General features: G+C 45.6%; 1 protein-coding gene across 5 annotated transcripts; it reads right to left on the bottom strand.

Annotated features, from left to right (window-relative positions):
• Positions 1-1,706: 1,706 nt before the first annotated feature.
• Positions 1,707-19,339, bottom strand: LOC310636487 (uncharacterized protein). Of its 5 annotated transcripts, XM_083356386.1 has the most exons (5): positions 19,253-19,292; positions 11,906-12,025; positions 10,167-11,131; positions 5,102-5,198; positions 1,707-3,651 (listed from the first exon to the last, which is right to left on the bottom strand). In XM_083356386.1, the coding sequence occupies exons 3-5, from the start codon at positions 10,992-10,994 to the stop codon at positions 2,405-2,407; spliced, it is 2,172 nt and encodes a 723-aa protein (XP_083212512.1). In that variant the 5' UTR covers positions 10,995-11,131; positions 11,906-12,025; positions 19,253-19,292; the 3' UTR covers positions 1,707-2,404. The 5 variants fall into 5 exon arrangements, with proteins under 5 accessions (XP_083212512.1, XP_083212511.1, XP_083212515.1 ...); XM_083356385.1 differs by lacking the exon at positions 11,906-12,025 and having other exon boundaries at positions 19,253-19,339; XM_083356389.1 differs by lacking the exon at positions 11,906-12,025 and having other exon boundaries at positions 10,167-11,073; positions 19,253-19,294.
• Between the last annotated feature and the right edge of the window lie 1,227 nt (positions 19,340-20,566).

A 20,566-nucleotide genomic window follows, 5' to 3' on the forward strand; every position in this document is an offset into this window, starting at 1 on the left:
CACCTTGGCAATTTTAAGTTCTGTGGACTTCAATTCCCAGAATTCCCTTGCTGGGGAATTCTGGGAGTTGAAGCCCACATAATTTAAAACTATCAAGGTTGAAAAATGCTGCCCTAGGGAGATCCAAGGAAGAAAATGCAAAGTTTCCTGCTCAATCTTCAAGGGATTACCAACCAGATTTACAAATCTGGAAAGATTACCCAGTATCCCACCTGATCACCTAGCCCAAGGGTAGGCAACCTTGGCTCTTTTATGACTCCTGGACTTCAACTCCCAGAATTCCTGAGCCAGCCATGCTGAGGGAAAAGGGAGACGTTTCCAAGCTGAGCCATGCTGGCTCAGGAATTCTGGGAGTTGAAGTCCACGAGTCATAAAAGAGCCAAGGTGGCCTACCCCTGGCCTAGGCCGCTTTATGACTCGTGGACTTCAACTCCCAGAATTCCTGAGCCAGCCACGCTGAGGGGAAAGGGAGGGGTTTCCATGCTGAGCCGTGCTGGCTCAGGAATTCTGGGAGTTGAAGTCCATGAGTCATAAAAGAGCCAAGGTGGCCTACCCCTGGCCTAGGCCGCTTTATGACTCGTGGACTTCAACTCCCAGAATTCCTGAGCCAGCCATGCTGAGGGGAAAGGGAGAGGTTTCCAAGCTGAGCCATGCTGGTTCAGGAATTCTGGGAGTTGAAGTCCACGAGTCATAAAAGAGCCAAGGTGGCCTACCCCTGGCCTAGGCCGCTTTATGACTCGTGGACTTCAACTCCCAGAATTCCTGAGCCAGCCATGCTGAGGGGAAAGGGAGAGGTTTCCAAGCTGAGACAAGATGGCTCAGGAATTCTGGGAGTTGAAGTCCACGAGTCATAAAAGAGCCAAGGTGGCCTACCCCTGTTCTAGGGCTTAATAAATGAGCCAGTGGAGTAGTGCTTAAAATATCAGGCTAGAGATGGGGAGGCTCTGAGTTCGAGGCAGCTAGAGAGCAGGCAATGAAAAATCTTGCCAAGAAAACAGCCAGGTTCTGTATAGTCGGTCTCCAAGAACTGGACATGACCGTAGGAATAGGAAAAAAAGTAGACTGTCTCCTATAGAATGGAGCTCTTTTATGACTCGTGGACTTCAACTCCCAGAATTCCTGAGCCAGCATGGCTCAGCTTGGAAACCTCTCCCTTTCCCCTCAGCATGGCTGGCTCAGGAATTCTGGGAGTTGAAGTCCACCAGTCATAAAGCGGCCTAGGCCAGAGGTAGGCCACCTTGGCTCTTTTATGACTCCTGGACTTCAACTCCCAGAATTCCTGAGCCAGCATGGCTCAGCTTGGAAACCTCTCCCTTTCCCCTCAGCATGGCTGGCTCAGGAATTCTGGGAGTTGAAGTCCACCAGTCATGAAGGGGCCTAGGCCAGAGGTAGGCCACCTTGGCTCTTTTATGACTCCTGGACTTCAACTCCCAGAATTCCTGAGCCAGCATGGCTCAGCTTGGAAACCTCTCCCTTTCCCCTCAGCATGGCTGGCTCAGGAATTCTGGGAGTTGAAGTCCACCAGTCATGAAGGGGCCTAGGCCAGAGGTAGGCCACCTTGGCTCTTTTATGACTCCTGGACTTCAACTCCCAGAATTCCTGAGCCAGCATGGCTCAGCTTGGAAACCTCTCCCTTTCCCCTCAGCATGGCTGGCTCAGGAATTCTGGGAGTTGAAGTCCAACAGTCATGAAGGGGCCAAGGTGGCCTACCCCTGACCTAGCCAATGTAGACAAATGAAGGAATCTTTAGGCCAATGTTTTAAGAGCTATATCCCCCACTTCCTTTTTTAAGGAAAATCTGAAGTCTGAATCAAGTTCTCCCCTGAGAGGGAGAAAACCTAACAAGTGTCAGCCAGCCGAGGGTCCTTATGCAAGGACCTAAGCGCCGTAAGACAAAAATGTAACCCCTTCCCCCAAAATACTGTACGAAAATAACAAAATCACATTCCTAATTCCGTATCAAAGGAGCAAAAATTCCTGATGTAGACTGTTTTCCCAAGCAAGTGGAAGGGACAAGTGTTTGTGCGTTGTCGTTTTTTTTTTCTCCAAAAAATAGCCCATAAACTTTTGACCCTTTGTGGTAGAAAAGGGATCTCCAAACTTGGCAACTTTTAAGACTTGTGGAGTTCAACTCCTAGAATTCGACTTGTGGACTTCAACTCCCAGAATTCCCCAGCCATACTGGGGAAGTCCACAAAGCCTTACAATTGTCAAGCTTGGAGAAGAAAAACAAGGCAGAAAAAGAGCTGTAGGGACAATCAATAGTTTTTACAAAGGGCTGGATGACGCTGCCAAAGGCTTTAGATTTTTCTAATGAAAAGATGCCCTTTATGGCCAAAACTGGGTGATTTCCAAGAATTGCTCAAAATCTCTGGGTGGTCTACTTTCCCTTTGCCACACACCCCTATTCATTTCTAATTCCCAGTTCGCTGCTCGTTTTCTCGTGAGCAGGACCTCCTAGTGTCTCCCCTGCCAAAATCTTTTCATTTTTCTCTCCCGTGTGAACCGTGTAATGCCGGTAAAGTTCTGATTTTGACCGGAAGTTCTTCCCGCAGTCGGTACACAGGAACGGCTTGACCCCCGTGTGAGTCCTCTGGTGCGAAATGAGGTTCGAGTTACGGTTGAAGCTTTTCCCGCAATCCAGGCAGACGTACGGTTTCTCCCCCGTGTGGATCTTCTGGTGCCTGGTGAGGCTGGTGCTGTCGCAGAAACTTTTCCCGCAGTCCGAGCAGATATACGGGGTCCCCCCGGTATGGACCCGCTGGTGTCGGATGAGACTCATGTTAGAGTAGTAGCTCTTCCCGCACTCGGCGCATTCAAACGGCTTCACACCGGTGTGGGTTTTCTGGTGCGTGATCAGGTTGGAGCTCCAGCGAAACCCTTTCCCACATTCCATGCACGTGTAAGGCATCTCCCCGGTGTGGATCCTCTGATGGAGCGTCAGATCTGCCTTCCGGCAAAAGTTCTTCCCGCAGTCGGCACAGTGGTAGGGTTTTTCTCCCGTGTGAATCCTCTGGTGGATTCGGAGCTCCGACCGTTCGCAGAAGCTGACGCCGCACTCCGGACACTTGTACGGCTTCTCCCCCTTGTGGATGATGGCGTGCCTAATCAAGTGCGACTTCACCCGGAAACTCTTCCCGCAATCCAGGCACTGGTAGGCCTTCTCCCCTGCGTGGATTCTCTGGTGAATTGTGAGGCCCGAACTCTGGCAGAAACATTTGCCGCAATCCAGACATTTGTACGGTTTTTCTCCGGTGTGAATTCTCTGGTGTCTAATTAGGCTTGTGCTGTAATTAAAGCTCTTCCCGCAATCCGGGCATTTGTAAGGCATGTTCCCTGTGTGGGTCACCTGAAACTCAATGATATCTGAGTTACGGTCAGCTCCTCTGGAAGCCTCGCTCTTCACCCGATGGACTCTCTTCGGATCTGTGTTTTCTCCGACGATCTCAGCGCCTTCACAAAGAACGACCTTCCCGGTGCTCTTCTCCGGAGAATGTTCTCCTTCAAATCCCTTCCAAATTCTGGGAAGGTCTTGCAGATCACCGTTCTGGGAATCCTTCACCCCCAAGTTCCCCTTCACTGTTCCATTGGTGCCTTCTCCTGAAACTTCTGGTGGATCGGTGGCTTTATTGGCGCTCCTCAAGGATTCACCTGAGGAAAGAATAAGAGAAAGGAGAAAATTCCAGCATATCCATTTGGCCTCACACATCCAAGCTATTCACCAGAACCTGAAACTCACGTTCTGGAAATCAGTTGCCCACTTAGGCTATATTTCAATGTTGGAGAACTCTAGGCTTATTCACCTATTTCAGGGGTAGGCCACCTTGGCTCTTTTATGACTCGTGGACTTCAACTCCCAGAATTCCTGAGCCAGCATGGCTCAGCTTGGAAACCTCTCCCTTTCCCCTCAGCATGGCTGGCTCAGGAATTCTGGGAGTTGAAGTCCACGAGTCATCAAAGAGCAAACTGTTGCCTACCCCTGACCTATATGAAGGGTCTCCAAACGTGGCAACTTTAAGACTTGTGGACTTCAACTCCCAGAATCCCCCAGGTAGAACAGCTGGCTTGGGAATTCTGAGAGTTGAAAAGTCTTTCAAGTTGCAAGTTTGGATGCCTCTGGCCAATATGATATATGTTGTTTGGGCCCAAGATGGTGGCTTTTTCCTCTGACGAATGCTTTGGTCAATTTTATGATGGAGCTTTGCAAGGACCAAAAAAAAAAAAAAAAAAAAGGCCAGATATGGACCAAAAAGAGAGGCAGCCTGGTTTAAAAACCTGGTCGCACTCCTACAAACAAGGTGTATCCAATTCAGCTCACCTTGGGCAAATCCAGACAGAGTTAGGACATCCTTCATGCTTTGCCCGTGAAAAATAATAATGATAATGATAATAATAATGATAATGATGATAATGATAATGATAACGAGAAGAAGAAGAAGAAGAAGAAGAAGAAGAAGAAGAAGAAGAAGAAGAAGAAGAAGAAGAAGAAGAAGAAGAAGAAGAAGTTGAAGTTGTTGGAAGGGAGCTTGGAGGTCATCTAGTCCAACCCCCTGCTCAGGCAGGAAACCTTATACCATTTCAGACAAGTGGCTGTCCAGTCTCTTCTTAAAAACTTCCAGTGTTGGAGCATTCACCACCTCTGGAGGCAGGTTGTTCCACTGGTTAGTTGTTCTAACTGTCAGGAAGTTTCTCCTTAGTTCTAGGTTGCTTCTCTCCTTGACTAGTTTCCATCCGTTGCTTCTTGTCCTGCCTTCAGGTGCTTTGGAGAATAGCTTGACTCCCTCTTCTTTGGGGCAGCCCCTGAGATATTGGATACTTCATGCAATCTTGATTCTCTCCCTCTATTAATGCAGCCTAGCACTGTGTTGGCTTTTTTGGCAGCTGCAGCACACGGCTGGCTCATATTGAAGTGATTGTCTACTAGGACTCCGAGATCCCTCTCACAGTTACTACTGTTGAGCAAGGTACCACCTATACTATACCTGTGCAGTTGGATTTTCCTGCCTAAATGTAGAACCTTACTTTTTTCACCACTGAATTTCATTTTGTTAGATAGTGTTAGATAGATAGTTAGATGAAGCTTCCCCACCAAATAACTTACCTTGGATGGTGGAAAGTCCATTGTCATCTCCCCGTTGACAAGCCAAGGTCTCTTGCTTGGACCCAGAAAAGTTTAGGGCTGGCTCTTTCCTTGACACCTGCAACAGAAAATAAAACGCTAAGATCAAAGAAGCAGAGAGGTCTTAAAAGGACATCCAGCTGGCCCCCTTGTTGGGTGGGAAGCCCCCCTCCTCTATTCCCACCACCCATTATCACGGAGCCTGCAAAAAGCTCCTTCCTTGTCCAACTGTTTTCCAAAACACTAAAAGGGGGGAACGAGAAAAAACGGATGGAAACTAACCAGGGAGAGAATTAAGGAGAGAATTCCTTAAGGCTTAGAGCAGGGGTCTTCAAACTTGGCCCTTTTATGACTTGTGGACTTCAACTCCCAGAATTCCTCAGCCAGGCGCGCTGGCTGAGGAATTCTGGGAGTTGAAGTCCACAAGTCATAAAAGGCTTAGAGCAATCAAAGCGTGGAACAGCTTTGCCTTCAGAAGTTGTGGAGGCTTTTAAAGAAGAGACTGGACAGCCACTTGACTGGACAGCCACTTAATAGAGCTGGGAGGGACCTTAGAGGTCTTCTAGTCCAACCCCTTGCTCAAGCAGCAGAGCCTGTACCACTTGTCTGAAGTGGTACAGGCTCTGCTGCTTGAGCAAGGGGTTGGACTAGAAGACCTCCAAGGTCCCTCCCAGCCCTATTGTTCTACGTTCTAGGGTCCTCCTGCAAAACGGGAGTCTACAGGGAATCCTCTACTCACGACAACTCAGACCCAAATTTCCACTGCTTAAGCAGAGCAGTTGTTCAATGGGTTTTCCCTCATTTTGTGATCATTCTTGTCACAGCGTTAAGCGAATCTCTGCGGTTAAGTTAGGGACAGGGTTGTAAAGCGAATCTGGCTCCCCCGTTGACTTTGCTTGTCAGAAGGTTGCAAAAGGGGATCACGTGACCTCGGGACGCTGCGACTGTCATAAACGCATGCCAGTTGCCGAAGGCGTCCGAATTTTGATCCCCTGACCATGGCAGATGCTGCAACGGTCGTTAAGTGCGAGTCACTTTTTTCAGCGCTGTTGTAACTTCGAACCGTCACTGAACCAATTGTTGTACGTCGAGGACTATGTGCACACTCACCCCCCTTTTCCAAAGTCCAAGGAGGAGACCTTTCACCATCCTGATGCACCAAATTCATTCGGGGGGGGGGGGGAAGCCAGCACTGACTTTGGCATCCACACCCGTCATTTCCATTCTCCAGAATAACGTCACTCAAAGGGTTTTGCGGGCAGAAACCGCGGCTCTGCCATATTTTTATTTTTATTTTAGGCAAAGAACAAAGACAGACCAGAACCCAGACAAGGGAGCAGGCAGGCTGTTAACATCCCGCACTGAGAGGATTGGGGACGATGGGTCTTATTCTGCTTCCACTACAGAGCTATATGGTACTGCTCGAACATGACTTATGTGGGTTTGCCCTATCCAACAAAATGAGTTTCAATGTGGAGAAAAGCAAAGTCTTACATTTAGGCAGGAAAACCCAGAGGTACAAGTACAGATTGGGTGAGGACTTGGCTCAAAAACAGTAACTGTGAGAGGGACCGTGGAGTCCTAGTGGACGATCACTTAAATATGAGCCAGCAGTGTGCGGCGGCAGACAAAAAAGCTAATACAATCCTGGGTTGTTTGTATAAACAGAGGCACAGAATCAAGACCACGTGGAGTATTATTACCGCTTTATAAAACCCTAGTGAGACCACACCTGGAATACTGCAGCCAGTTTTGGTCACCATATCACAAAAAAAAATGTTAAGAGTTTGGAAAGAATTCAGAGAAGAGCAACTAAGATGATCAAAGGCCTGGAGACTAAAAACATACGAAGAACGGCTGTGGGACTTTGGGTTTGGCCAGTCTAAAGAAAAGAAGAAATAGGGGAGACATGATAGCAGCGTTCCAGTATCTGAAGGGCTGCCACAAGGCAGAAGGGGCCAAGTTGTTCACCAAAGCACCAGAGGGTGGGACGAGAAACCATGGTTGGAAACTGATCAAGGAGAGAAGCCACCTGGAATTAAGAAGAAACTTCCCGATAGTGAGGACAATTAACCAGTGGAACAGCTTTGCCTCCAGAAATCGTGGGCCCTCCATCACTGGAGATTTGCAAGAGAAGACTGGACAGTTACCTGTCTGAGACAGTATAGGTTCTTCTGCTTGAGCAGCGGGCTGGACTAGAAGACCTCCAAGGTCCCTTCCAGGCCTATTCTATTCTATTTATTCTATTCTATCCTATCCTATCCTATTCTATTATTATTCTATTCTATTCTATCCTATCCTATTCTATCCTATCCTATCCTATTATTATTCTATTCTATTCTATTCTATCCTATTCTATTCTATTATTCTATTCTATTCTATTCTATCCTATTCTATTATTATTCTATTCTATTCTATCCTATTCTATCCTATTCTATTCTATCCTATCCTATTCTATTATTATTCTATTCTATTCTATTCTATCCTATCCTATTCTATTCTATCCTATCCTATTCTATTCTATCCTATTCTATCCTATCCTATTCTATTATTATTCTATTCTATTCTATCCTATTCTATTCTATCCTATTCTATTATTATTCTATTCTATCCTATCCTATCCTATCCTATTCTATCCTATTCTATCCTATTCTATTATTATTCTATTCTATCCTATCCTATTCTATTCTATTCCTATTTCATCCCCTCCCATCTCTATTCTATTCTATTCTATTCTATTCCTATTTATCCCCTCCCATCTCTATTCTATTCTATTCTATTCTATTCTATTCTATTCTATTCTATTCTATTCTATTCTATTCTATTCTATTCTATTCTATTCTATTCTATTCTATTCTATTCTATTCTATTCCAATTATTCTTTTTTCAATCCTGCAAGCTGCACACAGAGTCACATGTGGGGAACTACCGTATATAAACTATATAAATGAATGAATGAATATATTTGCAATAGTGGCGAATATCTGTAGCTCGGATGTAAGATGAGGGTGAAGGTTTTCTGAACGTTTCGTGACCAGGCTAAATAACATCTCCAGCGGCGTTTAGGGGATGTCAGTGTTCTTCTGTTTATCAGGGCTTTGGGTGTGAGTGTGTCAAGTGAGGGCCCTGGGATGGGCCCTGTGATGGGTCAGGTGTGAGTCAACAGTGTGATGGGTGTTAGGCATATGGCGTTAGCCTACAATGTTGGGTTGAAAATATATTAACCACGATGTTATGTCTTTAAGATGTTAATTGGCCAATGGGTGTGTAAGTGTTCTCATGGCCATAAGAGGGAACTAGGAACGTAGCTTCTTTCTCTCTCTGAATTCACTGCTCTCTACTATTACTGTTTTTGCTCTGTTACTGTGATAAACCCGAACTGTGTATTGTCCTCTGGACCGGTAAGAAGACTTTGTATTTTGGATTGCTACTTGGACTGTTTATTTTTTGACTGTGCATTTTTTGTTCTAACACCACCTCAAAAGTAAACTACTTTTTGCTTTTACAACTCAGTGTACTCTTGTGTTTACTGTGTGACTCTTACTGCTCTCAGTAACTACCCTTCCTTGTCTGTGCAACTCTTTGGTAGCACAAGGAGACCTCTGCACAACAAATTCCTTAACAATGGGTCTTGCAATGGGGAGGTTACAAGTGAAGGTCATTGGGAGGTGAAGTGCTGGTGTGAGGGGGGCCTTGCGTGGGTTGGTTGTGGGTCAGTGCCGTCTCTGGTTGGCTGTTCGGTTGATGTGGATCCTGAGGGGTTCGTCAGCTGCTCGTAGGCCGATGGTCTGTTGATGGACTTGCTGGTGGAGCGCCAGGCTTTCATGAACTCAGAAGCGCGGCGGGTGGTAGCATGGCCAATGATTTTTGTGTCGCTCCAATCAAACTGGTGCCGTTTGGTGTCAGTATGGGTAGTGATTAAGGATGGGGTATCGTGGCATTTGACTGCCACCCGGTGTTTGTGGATCCTGGTTTTTAATTGATGTGATGTTTGTCCTGTGTAGAACATATGTTTAAACAAGGTGTTCCTCAACCTTGACAACTTGTATGGGCTTCAACTCCCAGAATTCCCCAGCCAGCATAGAGATAATTTTCACCTTACAGATAGTTTAGTGATGGTTTGAAGCTACGATCGAAACCCACCCACTGTTCTGTACCAGCCTGCTACCGGCCCTGCAGCAAAAGCAGGGACAACCCCTTTACAAACGGCAAGAGGCTGGAATAAAGCCTGCCAAATTTATTAACATAAAACAGACACCAACCATGAAACAGGAGCTATGAAACAGGAACTATCCAAGCGGTTGCCTTCAGCAAACCAGCCCTCCCACACATTCCCCTTAAATACAGTTCAGGGCGTGGCTTCTCTCTGCCTCCTTCCGAGGTGCCCCATTGCCTTCCTCTGTTTACTCCTGATTGACTGCCTCCTGCGTCGGGCGTCCTTGAACAGGGCCAGCTGTGGGTCATCTTCATCCACGCTGTCAGGCTCACACAGCTGGGTCTCCGTCGTGACCAAGTGGGAGGGGCCCGGCTGAGGGCTCTGCGGAGCCATCATCAGCAAGCTCTTCAACACCCCCCTCCTCCTCCTCTGAGTCGTCCGACCCAACTGCCGAACCCACAGGCTGATCCTGAATCACAACACCCACCCACCCACCCCGCAAGGGGTACTTACGACCTGGATTCGAAGTTTTGACGAGGGCCCTTCCCCCACTGTGGTCACATGACTGCATTTCGGGTGCTCGGCAACCCGTCTGCACTTACTGCTGTTTACGGCATCCCACGATCATGGGATTGCGATATACGTTTTTGCCAGAAACCCATCATTTTACTTCTGGCAATCAACGCCCCTAGCGAACAATGGGTTCGCTTAACAAACAGGGCAGGCTCAATTCTGCTCATAAGTCAAAGACTACCTGTGCTGGCTACGGAATTCTGGGAGTTGAAGTCCTTACTACCTTAAAGGTGCTGAGGTTGGGAGTGACCGGCCTAAGCAATTCTAACTAGGGACGTACCCTCCGATTCCTCGTCCCAAACCACGCGTCCTTCTCACCTGCTCATCCAGCATCTCATGTGCCCATTCCTTCTGCTGGAAGCCCTCGGCCAGCGCCACTGCCTGGGCACAGGTTTGGGGGCAACCCTCCAGCACCCAACTCTGGATCTCCGGGGGCAGGATGGTTAGGAACTGCTCCAGGACCAACAGCTCCAGGATCTGCTCCTTGGTGTGCCTCTCCGGCTTCAGCCACCGGCAGCAGAGGAACCACAGACGGCTGCAGGCCTCGCGGGCACCCTCAGCCTCCCGGTAAAGGAACCGGCGGAAGTGCTGGCGCTGAATCTCCAAAACGACAGTCTCCGCCTCCGGAAGCGATGCTTTCAGCGGCTCGGAGGATTTCAGGTCTCGGTGGGGCCCTTGGGATTCCCCACCGAAATCGGGCTGGGTTTGAGTCTCCCGTTCTGTGAAACACTGGGTGTCGTCTTTGGCCTCCGTCTGGACGGAGGCTGGAAGTATCGCAGAAGAGGCCTGGAGAGACGGGCTCAGCTCTTGCAGGCCTGAGCAGCCAAGTCCAGGAGTCACCACTGCCTTAAGGAAGTCTTTCCACTGAGTATCCTCCGAAAGGGGGAACCCCTCCAGGTCCAACTCTTCTTTCACCAAGTCTCTTGCAGACCTTCTCAAAAAAGCCCTGGTATTTCCAGTCTGGGAGGCTCCATCGCGTTCCCTGCCCTTCGTTCCTGGCCTGGAATCTGCCGTCTCTTCCCACCTTGCCACGTCTGTCTCTTCTCCCTGCTCCTCCGTTTCCACGTCCAAGGTCACCTCCGGCTTTCGCCTGGCCTGGATGGCAGGGCCCAAATCCAACAACAGGCCTCCCTCTTCCATCGCCATCCTGGACAAGGTTTAACGGCCAACCATCAGCCTGCCTTCCGAAGCGTCGTCTCGGCGTGTCTTTCCGGCTGACAGGAAACTGCAAGGTAACAAGTAATCAGAAGTAGGCGCCTTGCCCAACGCCAAGGAGCTTCTTTCTGAAAAGAGATTTTTTTTGGGGGGGGGGGGAGGAGAAACAGAAATTAGACCAAGATGAAAACTACAGGTTGTCAAGGTTCATTCATTCATTCATTCATTCATTCATTTATTTATTTATTTATTTATTTGGTTTATATACCGCCCTATTCCCAAAGGACTCAGGGCGGTTTACAAGGCAAAATTTAAAAACAATCCAATATAAAATTAAAATAAATTAAATTAAGTCTAGCCACAAAAATTAAATCACAATTTAAAAACATTAAACCCCTCAGTCCAGACAAGATAGCTCAAAGAGCCAGGTTTTTAGATGCTTGCTAACCTCTGCTGTTACTCAACTTGCCGTAGAAACGTGTGTGTGTGTGTGTGTGTGTGTGTGTGTGTGTGTGTGTCTGTCTGTCTGTCTGTCTGTGTGTAGGGAGAGCTTGGGAAAGAAACAAAGCAGGTGTCTGGCAGAGAAGTGGGACCGTCCCCATAACAAACGGAAAGGATGGGATTGGGCGATGTGAACACACGGTGGGTGGGGGAATACGAAAAGCCGTTGTTAACTAACCAGATTTTTGCGCAGGAAAACTAGAGATGATTCTGCTTCTTGAGTGCCGGGATGTGTTAAACTGGCAGGAAGAGCCAACACCCCAGAAGATCAACTCAGGATCCCAAAAGATCTGTGACAAACTTGAACAATGGGCCCCATCCAACAAAATGAGTTTCAATGTGGAGAAAAGCGAAGTCTTATACTTAGGCAGGAAAAAAAAAAAAAACAAATGCACACGTACAGATTGGGTGAGACCTGGCTTCAAAACAGTAACTGTGAGAGGGACGGTGGAGTCGTAGTGGACGATCGCTTGACTATGAGCCAGCAGTGTGCAGCAGCAGCCAAAAAAGCTAATGCAATCCTGTGGATTGTATAAACAGAGGCATAGAATCAAGATCACGCGAAATATTAGTACCGCTTTATAAGGCCCTAAGGGACACGGTGGCTCAGTGGGTTAGGACGCTGAGCTTGTCGATCAGAAGGTCGGCAGTTTGGCGGGTCGAATCCCGAGTGCCGCGTAGCAGAGTGAGCGCCTGTTACTCGTCCCAGCTTCTGCCAACCTAGCAGTTCGAAAGCACGTAAAAAATGCAAGTAGAAAAATAGGGACCACTACGGTGGGAAGGGAACAGCGTTCTGTGCGCCTTTGGCGTCTAGTCATGCCGGCCCACATGACCACGGAGACGTCCTCGGACAAGCGCTGGCTCTTCGGCTTTGAAACGGAGAGATGAGCACCGGCCCCTAGAGATAGAAACGACTAGCACACATGTGCGGGGGAACCTTTACTTTTTTATAAGGCCCTAGTAAGACCACACCTGGAATACTGCAGCCAATTTTGGTGACCATGCTACAAAAAAGACGTTGAGACTTTGGAAAAAGTTCAGAGAAGAGCAACTAAGATGATCAAAGGCCTGGAGGCTAAAACATGCGAAGAACGGCTGCAGGACTTGGGTTTGGCTAGTCCAGGGGTAGGCAACCTCGGCTCTTTTATGACTCATGGACTTCAACTCCCAGAATTCCTGAGCCAGCCAAGCTGGCTCAGGAATTCTGGGAGTTGAAGTCCATGAGTCATAAAAGAGCCGAGGTTGCCTACCCCTGGGCTAGTCTAAAGAAAAGAAGAAATAGGGCAGACATGATAGCAGCATTCCAGTATTTGAGGGGCTGCCACCAAGAAGAGGGGGTCAAGCTATTCTCCAAAGCACCTGAAAGCAGGACAAGAAGCAATGGATGGAAACTAGTCAAGGAGAGAAGCAACCTGGAATTAAGGAGAAACTTCCTGACAGTGAGGACAATTAACCAGTGGAACAGCTTTGCGTCCAGAAATCGTGGGCCCTCCATCACTGGAGATTTCCAAGAGAAGACTGGACAGTTACCTGTCTGAGACAGTATAGGTTCTTCTGCTTGAGCAGCGGGCTGGACTAGAAGACCTCCAAGGTCCCTTCCAGGCCTATTCTATTCTATTCTATTCTATTCTATTCTATTCTATTCTATCCTATCCTATCCTATCCTATCCTATCCTATCCTATCCTATTATTCTATTCTATTCTATTATTCTATTCTATTCTATTCTATTATTCTATTCTATTCTATTCTATTCTATTCTATTATTCTATTCTATTCTATCCTATTCTATTCTATTATTCTATTCTATTCTATTATTCTATTCTATTATTCTATTCTATTCTATTCTATTCTATTCTATTCTATTATTCTATTCTATTCTATTATTCTATTCTATTCTATTATTCTATTCTATTCTATTCTATTCTATTATTCTATTCTATTATTCTATTCTATTATTCTATTCTATTCTATTCTATTCTATTCTATTATTCTATTCTATTCTATTATTCTATTCTATTCTATTATTCTATTCTATTCTATTCTATTCTTCTATTCTATTCTATTCTATTCTATTCTATTATTCTATTCTATTCTATTATTCTATTCTATTCTATTCTATTCTATTCTATTCTATTCTATTCTATTCTTCTATTCTATTCTATTCTATTCTACTATTCTATTCTATTCTATTCTATTCTATTCTATTCTATTCTATTCTATTCTATTCTATTCCAATTATTACTTTTTTAATCCTACAAGCTGCACACAGAGCCACATGTGGGCAACGATATAAACTCCATCACTGGAGGTTTTTAAGAAGAGGCTAGACAGTCACTTGTCTGAGATGGCATAGGTTTTCCTGTTCGAGCAGGGGGCTGGACTAGAAGACCTCCACGGTCCCTTCCAGCTCCATTCCATTCCATTCCATAAAGATGATCTCTCTTATGGCACCTCAAGACTGTAGTGTTTCTTCAATATTGAATTCGCCAGCCGGACGGTTGACACAGGTCGTCCTCGACTTAAGATCATAACCGAGCCCCAAATTTCGACGGCTAAGTCGTAAGCGTGAAAAATGGTCACAAGTCACTTTTTCCTTTGCTCTTGTAACCTCTAACGGTCGCTAAATGAACTGCAGGTAGTCCTCGTCTTACAACAGTTCACTTACTGACCGTTCAAATTTGATCTAAAGACATTCTTATTTGAACAAGCCAGCCTGGCCTGATGGGGGATGGGGGGGGGGGGTTATTGTTATTTTAATATTTGTATTTACTGTTTTTAGTTGGGCATATATTTAATCCCTTTTAACTTTTGTATCTCTGTATTTTTTATGCTTGCCCTGTTCACCGCCCTGAGTCCTCCGGGAGAAGGGAGGTATATAAATAAAATTATTATTATTATTATTATTATTATTATTATTATTATTATTATTATTATTATTATTATTATTATTATTATTAAAATCCCTGGTAAGGTGTGAAATTGATTGGAAAAAGAAGAAGAAGAAGAACTTAAGAAGAAAAAGAAGAAGAAGAAGAACTTAAGAAGAAAAAGAAGAAGAAGAAAAACTTAAAAAGAGGATTGAGAAAGCAACACAGCTCTGTTTAGAATGGGATACTGCATGGGAAGGAGCATGAGAAGATGAGGGCAACGTTAATAATAATAATAAAGTTGGAAGGGACCTCGGAGGTCATCTAGTCCAACCTGCTCAGGCAGGAAACCCTATACCATTTCAGACAAATGGCTCTCCAGTCTCTTCTTAAAAACTTCCAGTGTTGGAGCATTCACCGCTTCTGGAGGCCGGTTGTTCTACTGGTTAATTGTCCTAACTGTCAGGAAGTTTCTCCTTAGTTCTAGGTTGCTTCTCTCCTTGACTAGTTTCCATCCGTTGCTTCTTGTCCTGCTCTCAGGTGCTTTGGAGAATAGCTTGACTCCCTCTTCTTTGGGGCAGCCCCTGAGATACTGGAAGAATGCTATCCTATCACCCCTCACCCTTCTCTTCATTATTATTGCTAGTGTTATTCCTGTTCGTTCGTAGCCCTTTTCTTGAGGCGCTCAAGGAGGCATTAATAGAAATCCCCATTTTTATCACCCAACAACAACCTTGTGGGGTAGGGCAGGGAGAGATCCCGCCTCAGTGGTAGTATCGGAAGAAAGTTGATCCCGTTCTTTCTTCTCAAGAGGGGGAAAGGGGTGGCTTGAATGAAAGAGAATATTTGTATTCTCAGGGTGGAAATGTGGGGGTCCTCGGTGGTCTCTGAGCTTGCTTGTTTTCCTGCAGACGTCTCATTACCCGACGAGGTAACGTCACCAGTGTTAGGGGATGGCTTGGTTTGTCACTATTCATTTCTTTATTAGATTTGCTCGCCACCCATCTCATTTCGAAACAGCTCTGGGAGGCTTACGGACAGGAAAAGGATTAGAATCAGAAAAGATAAATATTTCTAAAGCAATAAAAATGGAATCACAATCAAGGATAAAATTGATTGTTCCACTGGTTAATTGCTCTAACTGTCAGGAAGTTTCTCCTTAGTTCTAGGTTGCTTCTCTCCTTGATTAAGTTTCCATCCGTTGTTTCTTGTCCTGCCGTCGGGCGCTTTGGAGAATAGCTCGGCTCCCTCTTTTGTGTGGCAGCCCTAATTGATGTCTGCCTAATTCACAGACATGATTCACACCACACAATCTGAGGGCTGAGCTACCACAATACAATACGGTAAAACATAAACAAGTAATTGTATAATTGTTTAACAGGCTATGCACAGGGAACAAATTAAAATCAGGTGCTGTGTTTTGCAAATGCACTCCGAGAGTTGTCATTTTCTCCTTTTAAAAAGTGCAGAATGGGACCCTCCAAAGGCCTCCCTCCCTCTTTTTTTTTTGCCAAGCATGCAGGAAACTGCAAGGAGCTCTGTATAAAACCTAAAGCTTGCCCATTGTGCAGCCTTGGTGGAGCAGTGGGCTAATGCCTCCTTAAGTAACACCAGCTGCCTGCAATTAGTGCAGGTTCGAGTCCCACCAGGCTCAAGGTTGACTCAGCCTTCCATCCTTCCCAGGTAGGTAAAATGAGGACCCAGATTGTTGGGGGCAATTAAGCTGACTTTGTAATAATGCCGCTTGGGGGTGTGTGTGAAAGCCCTAATGAGCAGGCATATACATAGAATGAAGGCTACTGCTAAGCTTGTAAGCCGCCCTGAGTCTTCGGAGAAGGGCGGGATATAAATGGAATTAAAATAAAAATAAATCACTAGCAGCATTGCATCACTTCACTGTTCCCAGGTTTCTCCACCCTCCTAGCGTGGGAGCCACACTTAACCGGTTCATTTAAATCTCGGGGGTGGTGGGAGGTGGAAGGCTTCCTTCTCAACAAGCTCCCTAAGTTAGATTTCGCTGGATCTGCTGTGCATCCACCAGGTTTAAGGATTCAAACCCTGGGGCAAACCTAGAAAATGGGTAAATTACGTTCCGAAGTTAATTATTATCCTTATGGCTTGTTGCACAATCAGCCCAATGTTTACACAGGATTTGGAATGTGTAATCCACTTATGGAGTCTTTCTTCCCATGGGCCTGGGATATTTTATTTATTTATTTTAACCCCATTTATATCCCGCCCTTCTCTGAAGACTCAGGGCGGCTTACAATCTAAGAAGCACAAATCAATGTGCTTAGCAATATTTTATTTTATTTTTATTTTAATTCCATTTATATCCCGCCCTTCTCCGAAGACTCAGGGCGGCTTACAAACTTAGCCTTCATTCTATGTATATGCCTGCTTATTAGGGCTTTCACACACACACCCAAGCAGCATTATTACTGTTAGGCATATGGTGTTAGCCTACAATGTTGGGTTGAAAATATATTAACCATAATGCTATGACTTTAAGAAGTTAATTGGCCAATGGGTATGTAAGTGTTCTCATGGCCATAAGAGGAAGCTAGGAACGTAGCTTCTCTCTCTCTCTCTCTGAATTCACTGATCTCTACTATTACTGTTTTTGCTCTGCTGTTGGTTTACTACTGTTGTAACCTGAACTGTGTATTGACCTCTGGACTGGTAAGAAGACTTTGTAGTTTGGATTACTCTTTGGACTGTTGCTATTGTTTATGACCTGGACTGTTTATTTTTTGACTGTGCATTTTTGTTCTTACACCACCTCAAAAGTAAACTACTTTTTGTTTTTATAACTCAGTGTATTCTTGTGTGACTTTTGCTGCTCTCAGTACCATTCCTTGTCTGTGCAACTCTTTGGTAGCACAAGGAGACCTCTGCACAATTAATTCCTTAACAATTACAAAGTCAGCTTATTGCCCCCAACAATCTGGGTCCTCATTTTACCTACCTCGGAAGGATGGAAGGCTGAGTCAACCTTGAGCCTGGTGGGACTCGAACCTGCACTAATTGCAGGCAGCTGGTCTTACTTAAGGAGGCATTAGCCCACTGCTCCACCAAGGCTCTTATTATTATCATTATTATTATCATCATCAACAACGACCTGGCTCAAAAACAGTAACTGTGTGAGAGAGTCTTAGCGGAGGATCACTTAAAACATGAGCCAGTCGTGTGGGGACAAAAAAAACTAACACAATCCTGGGTTGTATAAACAGAGGCCTAGAATCAAGATCACCTGAAGCATTAATACCGCTTTATAGAACCTTAGTAAGCCCACGCCTGGAATACTTGCATCCAGTTTTGGCCACCCCGTTACAAAAAAAGATGTTAAAACTTCGGAAGAAGGGCAAAGCAGAGCAACTAGGATGATTAAAGGCCTGGAGACTAAAACATATGAAGTAACATAAAACATATTAAGTAACACCAGCTAGCTGCCTGCAATTGGTGCAGGTTCGAGTCCCACCAGGTTGACTCGACCTTGAGCCTGGTGGGATGCAAACCTGCACTAATTGGAGGCAGCTGGTGTTACTTAAGGAGGCATTAGCCCACTGCTCCACCAAGGCTCTTTTTTACAGTGTTAGGACTGCTAATTTAATTATGTTAATCTGCATATTGTATTTTTTTTTAAAAAAAATTGCCCTGTAAACCGCCCTGAGTCCTTTGGGAAAAGGGCGGTATATAAATCGAATAAAATAAAATAAAATAATAATAATAAAATAAAAAAATAAAATAAAATAATAAAATAATAAAACAAAATAAAAAATAAAATAAAATAAAATAATAAAATAAATAAAATAAAATAATAAAACAAAACAAAATAAAATAATAAAATAAAATAAAATAAAATAAAATAAAATAATAAAATAAAATAAAATAAAATAATAAAATAAAAATAAATAAAATAAAATAAAAAAATAAAATAAAATAAAATAAAATAATAAAATAAAATAATAAAATAAAATAAAATAAAATAAAATAAAATAAAATAAAATAAAATAAAATAATAAAATAAAAATAAAATAATAAAATAAAAGGTAAAGGTAAAGGTTCCCCCGCATGTGCGTGCTAGTCGTTTCTGACTCTAGGGGCCGGTGCTCATCTCCGTTTCAAAGCCGAAGAGCCAACGCTGGCTGAGGAATTCTGGGAGTTGAAGTCCACAAGTCATAAAAGGGCCAAGTTTGAAGACCCCTGTCTTAAAGTATGCTAGCTGGGGAATTCTGGGAGTTGAAGTCCTCAAGTCGTAAAAGGGCCAAGTTTGAAGACCCCTGTCTTAAAGTATGCTAGCTGGGGAATTCTGGGAGTTGAAGTCCACAAGTCATAAAAGGGCCAAGTTTGAAGACCCCTGTCTTAAAGTATGCTAGCTGGGGAATTCTGGGAGTTGAAGTCCACAAGTCATAAAAGGGCCAAGTTTGAAGACCCCTGTCTTAAAGTATGCTAGCTGGGGAATTCTGGGAGTTGAAGTCCACAAGTCGGAAAAGGGCCAAGTTTGAAGACCCCCTGGTACAAAGGTCCGCTGCTGGAGTAGTGGGTGGGTGGGTGGGAGGACTGGGGGCTGGGGGGCTGGACTAGATGACCTCCAAAGGTCCCTTCCAGCTCCCTATTCTGAATCTGATCCCTTATTCCTACCGCGTCGGGTGAGGCGGCGGGACGCTTCTCACCCCGGCGGGATACCACACGGGGACGGTCGCTGGGGAGGATGGGCTTTGCAATTGTCTGAAAGGGAAGGGGAGGAGGGAGGGATGGGGCTTCAAGGCGGCAGGGATGGGCGCCGCCGCCGCCGACCCCCCGCCGCCGCAGGCTGCGCGCGCACACACAACCCACCGCCCGCTTTCTTCTGCCGACCCGCGTTTTTTTCTACTCACCACGCGGCCTCCATTCATCTCCTGCCGCGCAGCGGCTGAACGTTCCAACCGGAAGGAACCCTCGCGTTTTTTTTTTCCTTTCATCTCTTTCGCGTTCCATTCCCCCCTCTCCCTCCCTCCCTCCCCAACCAGCCGGACTTTCATATTTTGTGGCCGCTCTAGGACACGCCTTCCCAGGCCCATCTCTAATGTTTTAACCCGTTAAACCAGGGGTAGGCAACCTCGGCTCTTTTATGACTCCTGGACTTCAACTCCCAGAATGCCTGAGTCAGCCGGCAAGCTCGGCTCTTTTTATGACTCCTGGACTTCAACTCCCAGAATTCCTGAGTCAGCCGGCAAGCTCGGCTCTTTTATGACTCCTGGACTTCAACTCCCAGAATTCCTGAGTCAGCTGGCAACCTGGGCTCTTTTATGACTCATGGACTTCAACTCCCAGAATTCCTGAGTCAGCCGGCAACCTCATCTCTTTTATGACTCATGGACTTCGACTCCCAGAATTCCTGAGTCAGCCGGCAACCTCATCTCTTTTATGACTCATGGACTTCGACTCCCAGAATTCCTGAGTCAGCCGGCAACCTCGGCTCTTTTGTGACTCATGGACTTCAACTCCCAGAATGCCTGAGTCAGCTGGCAACCTCGGCTCTTTTATGACTCATGGACTTCAGCTCCCAGAATGCCTGAGTCAGCTGGCAAGCTCGGCTCTTTTATGACTCATGGACTTCAGCTCCCAGAATTCCTGAGTCAGCTGGCAACCTTGGCTCTTTGATGACTCATGGACTTCAACTCCCAGAATTCCTGAGTCAGCCGGCAACCTCATCTCTTTTATGACTCATGGACTTCGACTCCCAGAATTCCTGAGTCAGCCGGCAACCTCGGCTCTTTTGTGACTCATGGACTTCAACTCCCAGAATGCCTGAGTCAGCTGGCAACCTCGGCTCTTTTATGACTCCTGGACTTCAACTCCCAGAATGCCTGAGTCAGCTGGCAACCTGGGCTCTTTTATGACTCATGGACTTCAACTCCCAGAATTCCTGAGTCAGCCGGCAACCTCATCTCTTTTATGACTCATGGACTTCAACTCCCAGAATTCCTGAGTCAGCCGGCAACCTCTGCTCTTTTATGGCTCATGGACTTCAGCTCCCAGAATTCCTGAGTCAGCTGGCAACCTCGGCTCTTTTATGACTCATGGACTTCAACTCCCAGAATTCCTGAGTCAGCTGGCAACCTCGGCTCTTTTATGACTCATGGACTTCAATTCCCAGAATTCCTGAGTCAGCTGGCAACCTCGGCTCCTTTATGACTCATGGACTTCAA

This window comes from Vipera ursinii (assembly GCF_947247035.1).
Source record: "Vipera ursinii genome assembly, chromosome: 2".
Taxonomy (NCBI): domain Eukaryota; kingdom Metazoa; phylum Chordata; class Lepidosauria; order Squamata; family Viperidae; genus Vipera; species Vipera ursinii.